This window comes from Passer domesticus, chromosome Z (genome assembly GCF_036417665.1).
Source record: "Passer domesticus isolate bPasDom1 chromosome Z, bPasDom1.hap1, whole genome shotgun sequence".
Classification (NCBI taxonomy): Eukaryota; Metazoa; Chordata; class Aves; order Passeriformes; family Passeridae; genus Passer; species Passer domesticus.
Window position 1 is genome coordinate 39,486,218 of NC_087512.1, and position 12,115 is coordinate 39,498,332.

General features: G+C 36.4%; 1 protein-coding gene across 3 annotated transcripts in view; it reads left to right on the forward strand.

Annotated features, from left to right (window-relative positions):
• Window positions 1–12,115, forward strand: part of AOPEP (aminopeptidase O (putative)) — a 187,129-nt gene that overhangs the window by 24,952 nt on the left and 150,062 nt on the right. For all 3 annotated transcript variants that reach the window (XM_064405454.1, XM_064405455.1, XM_064405456.1), the window contains one exon: window positions 1,452–1,700. In XM_064405454.1, the coding sequence (XP_064261524.1) occupies window positions 1,452–1,700 (249 nt within the window). The remainder of the gene's footprint in view (window positions 1–1,451; window positions 1,701–12,115) is intronic.

Sequence of the window (12,115 nt, forward strand, 5' to 3'; positions counted from 1 at the left end):
TGACAGAATGTTGAGCATGTGTCTCAGATAAGATAGTGGAGATAAACTCTAGGGCAGTAGGAAAAGAAAGGAATTCTGAAAGAAGCTGTTGAAATGTGTAATGTAATTTGTGTCCAGGTCCCGATGAGTTTTACCTGTAATGTAATTTGTATCCAGGTGCCAGTGAGTTTGACCTAAGGAAGTTGTATCAAAGTAAATGTTAACTGGAGCTATGATGTTTATAACTTTTTATCTCTTTGTGGTCCTTAAGGAATTGGCAATCTTTATAAGAGATATGGTGCTAGCTTTCATGTTCCTACCTAATCTCAACTCTGATAATAAAATGCAAAGTGACATTGTTTTAGAGCAAAAATATACTAGATTAAAGCACCCTTAAAAAACTCTATAGTGATGGATGTGGTTTCTTTACATATGTAGTCAATGAAAGGACATAGAGTCCACTTTTTTGGCTGAAAGACTTATGTAAGGTGCTAAAGTGTTAATACTTCAGCAAATTCTCATCCTTTTCTACATGTCATCATTTTGTTTTCTGTGTCAGATCTTCCAAGCATAAGTGCTTTGGGCAACGCTGGGTGCTTTGCCTGTCAAGGCATAGTAAAACCAGATTACTTAAAATGAAGTTTCTAACCAAGGAGAGGCTGTGCACTGTAGAGAACATAGGCTAGCAGGTGAAAACATGAAGCTGATTTCTGTTTAGATAAGAATCTATTTGGGCAGATAACTTATTGTGAAGGTATATGTAATTATGTATATGACTCAGTGTTTAGGAAGGATTTGATTTACCCCTCCTTTCTTCCAGCTAGAACTCTAAATATCCTGTAAAAGTACTATAAAGTAAGGTTGGCTTTATGTGGTACTATTGAATGTCTAGCATGATGAGCCTAAATTGACATCTACTGGGGTTTTTAACAACAACAACAACAACAACAACAACAACAACATAATAATAATAATAATAATAATAATAGTTTTTTACTTGAAGCTTCTGGAGAATTTTAATAACAACAAAAACAGAAAAAAAATCCCTCCTGGACTTACATTGCATTTGAACCTAAAATACTTGTATTAATGTTATGTTAATATGCATAGAATTTTATTTTCATAGCCAAGTTTGAATAGGAATATTCTGAGTAAATATTTTTGTGTTCTTATTAGTTGTCTTTACATATATTTTGAGCACTTATTCTTTTGATGCTTATCTGTTATAAAAACAGATAAGAGTCTGTGACTAGTCTCTCTCTTTATAGTTATGAGTTCTACTCAGATGTAGTAGTGAGTGTTTCAAAGTGCTACACATGTGTGAAGAGGGTTAGAATGCAAGTGAGCTGGTTCTATGGAAATTGATTCTGTCATTCTGATATCTAGAGAATATCATTGCCTTGGCATTGTCAGTTGTGCACATTTCTGATATCACAATTAAGTATTTTTTTTGTTTTGTTTTGTATTGTCAGGTGGCATGAAGAAATCTGTGGTCATGTGGAATATCCCTGCCGTTTCCAAAATCCTGCTGCCAGGTTGCAAGCAGTCATTCCTTATAGAGTCTTTGCTCCCTGGTGCCTTATGGAAAGCTGTGAAGAATATTTGCTTCAGCTAATTCCTCAGTGCCTCTCAGCTGCTTATGCCACACTGGGTACCCACCCCTTTTCCAGGCTTGATGTTTTGATTGTTCCTTCCAACTTTTCCAGCCTGGGAATGGCTAGGTAAAGAAACTTACTAGTATTCAATCTGCTGTATTTTGTTAGACTCCTTCTTACCAGCTAGTTAACAGTGTCTAGTTGCTGTCAATATAAAGTTGCTGAGCTATTTTTCTTAAACCAAACTTAAAACTCTTGTTCTGACTTCATGTGAGTAGGTTTGTTTGCCTCCTTTGTTTTTAATCTTAGTTTTAACAGGGTATAGGGAAGGGAAATATAAGCTTATTAGAAATATGGGTGTGAATTTTTACATTTATCAAACTGAAGTTCTTTAGTTGGTTGTGTTGATCTAAATACTTAATGTCTTGTTTTCTTTTGGCATTGATTTTAGCCTTCTATTTGGACAGAATAGTAGTATTTTAAAATCCCAGTCTAGAGTTTCCTCATAACCATTTCCAATGTATGGGTTTCTAATCAAACACTTATCTTCAGAAGCTAAAGGCAAGTAGTCAGGATTATATTATCAAGTTTTCATGGAATTGTGAAGGCTCTCAAGCCCATCTGGGTACCTCTGAATGGCATCTGTTCCCTCCAGCAATTTGACTGTACCACTCAGATTGGTGTCATCAGCAAACTGGCTGTGTGCATTTGATCCCACTGTGTCTGTTAAAAAGATACTGAACAGTGCCAGTCCCATTACTGACCTCTGAGGATACCACTCATCACTGTTCTCCACTTGAACAATGAGTCATTCTCTGCAACTCTTTGGAGTGTAACCATCCAACCAATTCTTTATCCACTGAGTGGTCCTTCCATAAAATCCATGTATCCCCATTTTAGAGACAAAGGTGTTGTGCAGGACAGTGTTCAATGCTTTTCATTCAAGTAGATTACATCAGTTTATTTTTCCTTGTCCACCACTGTTGTAACCCCATCTTAGAAAGCCACCAAAGTTCTCAGGCATGATTTGTCAGTAGTGCAGCCATGTTGGCTCTCACCAGTCACCTCTTTATCTTTGATATGCCTTGGCATAGTTTCCAGAAGGATCTGCTCCATGCTTTTGCTGGACCTTGAGTAGAGACTGGCTGACCTGTAGTTCCCCAGGTCATCCTTCTGTACCTTTCTAAAAATGGGGGTTGTGTTTTCTTTTTTCCAGTCACTGGGAGCTTCACTGGTGCATATAAGATCATGGCCTCACGGGCCATGTTTATTCCCTGTGCTGCATGTATTAGCATGGAGATTTTTAACCTGGGCCCTTGAGGAAACTGACTTACTGGCTGAAATACTTCAGGTGCCCTTGTGCTGACCTGTGACCTCTCTCCAGGCTCTGGGCATCATATGAGTGGGGTGGATTGAGGTTGCCCTTCCTCAGCAACTTTAGTTTAAAGCTATCTTCACCAACCTGGCAAACCTAGGACTGCAGATGCTCTTACTCTTCTCTGACCGATGGACCCCATCAGCAGGCCAGGTTTTGCAAAGCGGGTCTCATGGTCTGAGTCACCAATTCCTGGCGACTTTCACCAGTCCTATAACCTTTAGCTGATTTGACTGGCCCTTTCAAGCTGTAGACTTTTTTTCCTACAGCTTTCCTCTTGCAATCCTCTTTTGGGTTAAAAGTAGAAAATTAAGTTGGCACATTAACAATATTGTATGGTTTTTAGGAGATGTTTACTTGCTTTTTAAATTTAATTTAGATCTAGAAAATGTAAAACTTTAGTTACCCTTCTGTGTCATATAAGGCTCGTTGCTTTCTAGATACCTTTTGCTGTTTACTGAGTTTTCAATGACAGTTCTTCACTCAATGAAGGCATCAAGTTGATTTGTGCACCTACCACAGATTCTCCAGTTCTTTGCCTGGTGGCTTGATTTGAAGCGAGGTGTGGTACTGTGTGCCATATTCTTGAAGCCATATGGAATTTGCTGCTGCTCAGCAGTCTTCTGTGACTTCAAAGGCATGGTACTAAAGGGTTGGCACAGGGCCTTGCTGTAATTGGGAAAGAATCCAGCCATTGGACTTAGCTGTGATATAAGAGCATGGATCTGTGCAATCATGAAAGGCAAGACACACAAATAGTTCAAAATGAAAGAGAAAGCATAGTGATGTCTGGGCCAAAATTATACACAGTAGGAGAAATATTCATGATTAAGTTGTTGATATGCTATTGCTCTATGGGACATTTTCAGTGCCTTCCCTGCCTGTACCTTTCCCAGAATTTATAGGAAAAAGGTACTTGCAGGAAATTCTGTTGCAACACCATCTGTCATTATCTGAGTCCAGACTGTATGTTCAGAACACTATAATTATGTTTTCTTTGTGAAGGAGATGAGAAAAACCTGTGCTTTTATTACCCCTATGCTTCATCTAACCACTGTCAGTTCCAAGCAATCTACATAATTAAAAATAAGGATGAAGGAAGGGGTTTGCATACTTCCTGATGCCTGTCATTTAACAGTGCATCAAACCAAACACATTCCAATTTTTCAAAATTTAACTAATTTAAGGTGTTTAAATGTCAAATTACATTTGGGCAGGAGATTATTAAGTGACTCATAATAACTCATTTGTTCTTGTTGCATGTGATTTTTCTAATAGAAGCTTCTGTGTATATAGCAAGCTACTTCAATGGTTAATTCCTATGCATGCAATGATAATTGCCTAAATTGCCTAAGCTAACAATAAGTTGTGTGCAAATCCATGTCAAAACCCACACAAAGAAAAAAAAAGTTAGCAATTACCTTGGGTTAAAAAGGTTGCTGTAGTATTTATTTTTTATCTTCTAGTCTATCGGTAGCAGTACAAACATAATACAGCATGCCAGCACATAGAAGCTGTTGTTATGAGAACTCTAATTGGACTCGTGTCTACCAGGGAAGGAAACAGACATGAAATTTAGTCATTATCTGAAGTATTAGGGCTTTACAGCATTTGGTACTTTTCTTTGTTCCTCCATTAATTATACTTACTGTGCTTTTCACATCTCAAAATGCTTCTTCTTATTTAGGAGAGATGTTTCCCCAACACATTAGATTGGTATGAAATTATGATAGTTCTTGCCAGAATTATCTAATTAGGTGTATTGAGCTATTTCAGTGGCAGCTACTGTGGGTCAAATTTCTCTTGAAGTCTGACAGATGCATTATGAGCAAAACCATAGCTGAAATCATATTCATTGTACTTGTGTTTTCTGTTCATATTTTCCTGTGTTTTTTTTAATTTGCTAGGGACTTCTGTATGGAAATATATAATAATTGCAATAATTTCCTCTTGCTTCCTATAGATCTTTGAAGCTGGATGGTTTAGTTTTGCACACTTTAGTTTTACACTGTTTTAATTTAAGTGATTATATATATATCTTCTCCTAAATTCATGCTAGTAAAAGAATGATATGTCCTACACAACTTTGTTGGTGATATTATGTTGAACTATACAGAAATTAAATTCATAAAGCATTGTGGGCCAAATTTAAGTAGCTTAAAAGCCTGTGGCTCAATGCTTTCTCTAGAGTGTTGAGAATCTCATGAACATGTTACAGCAATTAGTAATCTAATTTTAAGTTCTTTCACTAGCAGAAGAGAGTGAATTGGAGTAAAAAGAATAGTGAAGTGTGTCAGACTACAAGGCCCTAGAGATTCTAATTAAGTTGTTCATGGAAGAGATCCCTGACCATGCACTGCATTGAAAGGTGTATATCATTCATGCACTCAGAGAACTAAGTGGTTAAAATCAGGAGATTAAAAGTAGCACTGTGTTTGTATGCTGTTGATGCTATGGTAATTCCTGAGGAGTTGTTGACCCCATTGGCATTTAAATATCAGAGGCATTTCACAGTTTCAGATGCTCTTATATGAGCCAGTTCACTCACGTGCTGAATGAAATATTTCAGATGAAAAGTAGGGTCTCTATTTTTGCTGGTTGTTTGGGCTTTTCAAATCAGCTCACTCCCAGTCCAGTTTTGTTGATCCTATTTGAAATCCTAGTGTTTAGACCTCTCTTCTCACAACTCAGTTTCCTTTTTTTTTTTCAGAACCTGAAGAGACTCTGAATTCCTTGTTCTTTTTCATTCCCTGTGGAAAAATATTCTGTCAAATACAGAAACTCTAACTTTTGTGCCACCCGAGCCTGCACTTAGAATTTTGACTTTTCGTGCAGTGTTTAACTACTTCAGTTTTTTCACAGTCACACCAATCCCTTGTGTTTCTGTGGTGTTAGAAACTGCTTAGCAGCTTTCTAGTTCTTCAGAGCAAATGTGCTGATATTTATTTTACTCTCCTGAGAACTGTAAGCCTTTGCATTCAGTTGAAATTCTCTTTTGCTTCCTGCACACATTGTTTGAATAATGTTAAGATTGCTGCTTTTTCTGTTTGAATTAAGGTATTAATGTACTAGTTTTGTACTAAGTGCTAGCAGAAGGAAATCTTCTTGTCCTAGTACTATGTATAAATAATCTTTTTAGGTGCATCACTTGTTGCTGGGATCTAGAAGAGTATGGTGAGGAAAGCGTCCTTTTGTATATACCACGCTCCTAGTTTTTCCTGAAAGTCTTAATATTAATAGTGACAGTGGTATAGATGGACACCTGGTCTAACCTGGTTCATCTGTACTTACAGACAATTTTGCCCAGCAAAGCTAGTGGAACCAAAGAACTTCTGAGCGAGATTCTGACATTTTCAAAACAGGATCTTGGTGTTAGATTATTTGAATTCTATTTAGGCTCTAAAATTAGTGGCCTTATTTTCAACTATGCTGGACATCCTTGAAACCCAAATGGTGTTTGATGATGAGGATGCTTGGAATATTTATAAATCAGGTCTGCTTATATAGCTGACTAAATATGCATTTAGCAACCCAGCTTTCAATTCCTGCTCATAAAGATCTTACTCACTCTTCTCCTGTCATGTTAAAAAATTGTCTTTGATACATTCACCTTTCTTCTTTGAAGAAAGAATATCTGTTCTTCAAAAAATATTGTATCAGCAGAACTCTTGAGTCTTTCCAGTCTATGTCACCAAGGTTGTTAACTTCTTTAATTGAAAAGAGCTGAAGCAGCCTCTTTGATCAGTGCGTCCGTAGCCATCATTTGTCTGTTCTGTATGTCTGCAGTGTTATGATGACAACTGATAAGCCCATAGAAAATCAGCCAGGACTACTGGAAAACATTCAAATGTCAAAGTTAAGTGTAAAACCTTTAATATTGTTCAGTCTTGCAGAACTGCATTTTACTATTTGCTACAACTGGAGAAGCCTTTTCTGAGTCAATGCAAATGTAGACACACTTTTTTGCACATTTCTAGTTGTTTTAATTTCAAAATATTCACAAGAGTAATCCTTTAACATTTAGTTTATTTTTTGCATATCACTGGTTGGTTGTCCACACAGAAATAATCATGTACAAAATATCAAGCAAAAAGTAAAAATATGGTGAAAGAAAAATTGAGTCTTAGCTGTCATAACAGTAAATCAGAGTATGCGGCTGTACAACAGAGACATATGGACTTAGTGGCATTTAGAAGTTGCATGAATTGACACAAAGAGGTAACTGGGGCAACCACCATTTTGCAGCTGAAATGCAAAGAGTAGATTTATTTCATTGACTCACTAACAACATTGGGCAGAGACCCAGAGGAGCACAGGCTCTGTTAGGCTTAGTTCATCCCAGTGCAGAGACCCACAGCAGCACAGCCTCCGCTCGGCTTGGTTCGTCTGGGTGCATCGTGGGGCGCCTGCTGCATGCCCCAATATAACTCGTGCACACACTGTTCATTACGAAGCGGTATTTTTATGATCTTGCTCTCTCCCAGCAAGAGGCTCAAGCATGTACAGCGTTATTTCTGTGCAGGAATTCTACTTCTCCAAACAGGTAGAGAATGAACACTAGGCATAATAAATGGAATTTTACAAAAGTGACAGTTGTAGCATTCCCACCTGCAAGGTTACTTAGAGAAAAACTCTTCTCTCCTTCTTGCCAAATCTTCTGGTTTTAATCCTTTCTTTGTTGAATATATTTGCTGACCCTTAGCTGAAGTATGCTTTGGTACACTGCAATCACTGTCCTCCATCCAGTTGTCATCTTGGTATCAAAACACAAAAGTTGGAGTACTTCAGGTGTAATTTATTTCCTTATTAATGTGCCTTGTTAGTCTATTAACTCATAAGTGTTAAAACTGCTGTTTTAACAGAGAAGCCAGATGTGTGGTCTGCAGTATCAGGGTAATTTCTTTTGCATTTCTGATTGTTTTCTAAAAAGGTTTCTCAGTGCTTTGGAAAGACAAGGTACCTTATTATTTACCTATCATAAGATGCCTCTTATGGGATAGTATCACAAGAAGATAACATCTCAGTCTGATATTACTGACCAAAATTAATACAAAAAACCATGTTTTAAAACATGTGGATTTATGTTTCAAGTATGGAAATTTACATTATTACTATTTTTATGATATGAATAAAGAGTATTGTTTAAGGAGTTTAGAAATCACTTGCTTCTTTTGCTGTGTGGCACATGAATTTTTAAAATGGCTTTTGGTCCTTGAAGCTGGAGAGGGGCTCTTTTGATGCTACTGTAGAATGGTAACTGCATGTTTTTAAATTCTAGGATTAGAATTATGGCAGAGCCTTTTAACATTGTTATAGTTAAAGGTTCCTAAGCATTTCCAATATAAACTTGTATTTCAGTGGTTTATAGCTGTAAAGTCCTGTTCCCAGCTTAAAGCTGACATATAGTGGTTTGCCTTAGGAAAAATGGATGTGGCTTTTGTACACACATGTGTGAGAGGCCAGCATGTTTCTAGGCATATTGTATTTGTATATCTATAAATATATGTATATAGTATATGTGTATGCCTAATATATATTCATACCTGCCCTTTATATATGTGCATATATAGGTGTGTAGGTATTACTAATGATTTTATTTTTGTTATATGAGTTGCTTGGCATTTATAAAGTAAAAGTATAATTTTCCCTCAAAAGTGACCTGTTTATAGAGAGCTAGAACTTGGAGAAATGAGAAAATTAACTGCCATTATTGAACACTGGGTTTGTGATTTTCAAACTAATTTTCAGAATTCTTTCTCCCTATGTCTTACTTTATCTCTCTCAACTTTTTTCTCCTACCAAGAGAGATGTATAAGATGATTGAAACTTACTTTTGCTTATAGATCATTAGCAATACAGTCTATCTATTGTTTAATATTCAGTCAGCACCATTCCACTTAACTTTCTGAATAATATAAATAATAGAGTGCTCATAAATTCAGAGATTTTGCATGTATATGCTGTAAGTGGTAAGAAAGAAGATAATAAATGCTGCCAATTGTTTTGAAGCCATAAGCTTAATTTTTAAAGGGCCAAAAGAAAGACAGTGTTCAAAGCCGCCACAGGCTTCTGTCATGCAATTATCTCTGATCTGACTTGCCATACCAAGTATGTGATTCTTTCTTAGTCTCCATGATAATTACTAGTAGTCTGCAATTTACCAGCCCCACCTAGGAAGAACCTGATCCAGGTAACAGATTTTTGATTTTAAATGCAGACTGCAAGACCAATCATACTAAAAACAAACGGAAGTACAGAGAAATCATGAAATTAATGCATATTACTTTACCTCTGGCATTAATTGCCAGGTGCTAATGTCAATCTTTTTGCTGTAGATTTGGTTTCAAGTTGAAACAAAGCCCCACTAAAATTATACAAACAAATTTGGTGGCTTTATTTTCCTTGTTGTATTTTTGTTTGCTTTGTTGCTAACAGGAGTATGGCTTAAGGATCCCTAGCCCTTTTCTTGTATGAGTAATATTTTGAGTACTTGCTGGCTTAGAGGAGACTAAGAGAAGTCATGTTCCTAACACCCATGATGTTGCTGAGCAAAAACTATGCAGTCCTGTCCTTATGAGTAGTATTGAGGAGTACGAGCAGTTCAGTGATCCATTCCTAAGCTCCGTCTTTTACTCTGTCCAGGGAAACTTTGTGTTTAGTTACAGAGAGGTGGGTAGGCAGTTTTGGTTTTCCTCTGTTCTGCTTGCCTACCCGTGGCCTGGAGCAATAGTTTTGGCTTCAGCTATGACACCACACTGTGCCCAGTTTTGGGCTGCATGTTTATGACAGAGACACAAAGTGATTCAGGCCTCTGCTAGCATTATCAGCAGGTAGTATAAAAAGTTGTATGAGAAGACACTGACAGAGCTAGATTGGTTCAGCCTGGGAAAAGATTTTACTAACTGAGACTAATTACTTTCTCCTGCTACCTGAGGGTGTGGTTGCAGAAGAAGAGAACCAAAGCCATGGTTCTCTCAGAAATAGGGAAAATATATAAAGCAACATTCACAACTTGTAATGATAGATTTCAGACTAGATACAAAGAACCACAATTATTGCAGATAAGAACTGAAACAGGCGGTCCAGGGAACTTGTGGAACCTCCATTCAGGAGGCTATGAAAAGAGGCCTCTTCAAGCTTGATTTTTTTTCCTGAGATTCCAAGCCTTCAGTGCTTTTACCTGTACTGCTCCCTTGGTTTTATGTTCTGTTACAAATGACGCCTCTCCCTCCATATTACCTGTATGACTCATTCATGCTACCATAGTACTTTGAGAGCCTTTCAACAATTAAACAATTTCTTTGTTTTCAGAAAATCTGGGGAAGTAGTAGCAATGTATTCTTATTTTGCAGGTAACTAATTGGTGGGTATAGATGTTACAGGAGATCTTTTGAAGAAACACATATTTCCTAGTTGCTTTTTCCTGTCCTATCCCTTGCAAAGGTTAAGTAAGGAACTGTGCCCAAATCTTTTGGACCCAAACCCAGTGTTCTTACATTTTACCAGGCTTTCCAACCTTTTCTTGTTTGTGATAGTAGGTACTATCTATCTTCCAAGTTTGAAAGGTATACTCCAAACTTCTAGACTGCTGGAACTAACAAAAATCTGGTTTTAATTGAAATAAGATATGGTATTCTGTTTTTTACTCTTTGTTTTAAAAAAAAATCATTTTCATTATTACCTCTAAACCTGGAAGATGCAAATTCCAGTACACTGAAAATAATAACATTTATTGATATTGAGAGTGAGGAATGGGATTTTTAGTGAGAGCAGGTCTAATATCCTGATAGAGGGTTCTAATATTAGTCTTATTGCATATGGTGTCATCTTCTATGGAATGTTTTGGGAATAGACTGATTCTACTCAATTCCTTAGAATTTGTTTCAGAATGTGGTTAAGCCTTTGGAAATGCCAATTAGGTACTCCTGCAGCATGATTAGTTCAAGAAAACCTGTATATATGCCATTATGAGTGTGGGTAGTGGTGGTTTCATTTAGTGGTGTAAGATTTTGTCTAATGTCAATTTTACGGTTTGATTTAATTGAATGATGAGACATATTTCTTATAATGGTTTTTGTTTTGTTTTCCACTGGGAAATCACTTTAGGTGATGTAAAGTTACAATGCGGGACATTTCATTAGTGATTAAATGTAAGTGTGACTATCATGATTATTTTTCTAAGTATTTTTATCTTTCTGATGATTTATGTTGAACTCAGACTGAACTAATAGTATAGTATTATACAAGAAAAACAACTTTAATTATTTCCTTGTGCATCTCCCAATCCCTTAAAAAAAATTCCACAACAAGCAAGCAAACAAACTCCTCTTACCCCCTCTTTCTCCTTCACTTCTACAACAAGTGTTCATACTTAACCCTGTGGAAAAGTACGACTCCATGAGCCAAAAATAACTTACCTGTTTTAGAATATGTAATTATTTGAAATAATGTAAAAGTAATTTAAATGGGTAAAGAAGTGCAAAATCTGTTCCTTCTCCAAACATATGACGTGCAGTTTATGATTGAATCTGTTTTAAATTAGTGCCTATATTTTTGGTTTTGTTTTCCACTTAATGTGTCCAAAGAAACAATTTAATTTTGCCCATACAATTTCAACTTCAGGAATGAGGTAATATGTGCATATGATGGATTTTTTTATTTTTAATGTGCTACAGTGAATGTTATGGTCCCTGTAATGCTTGTGTAAATAATTAGTAATTTTAGTAAGTTCTGGGTAGATCTGCCCTGCGTGCATAGGATTATAATTTGTTTATGAAACTTCTAATGTTATGGCTAAAACTTCTAATGTTATGTAAAAAAATGTAGAGGTGGGTGTCCTTGTAAATATTTGTGCTTTTCAGCTGTTAGTTGAGATGAGGTAATAAACACTAATGGTCCTAATTTTAGTTACATATACAGAGATATTGTTGAAAATAGGAGTTCTTGTGCAAATCATTATTTACACTCTATTGTTTAGAGCTGTTTGCACAAAAAGCTGATTCTGGTGATGGCTTCCTCATTTATTGAAAACTTTTGGTACATTAGAGTAGGAATTTGTTGTCTTATCTGTGATTTATACAGATGTTGTCTTTTTTGGGTGACTGGTCACTTGTATTCAAAGTCACTTCCTGTGAACATAGCAATTAAGCACCTTTACCTTGAGCCC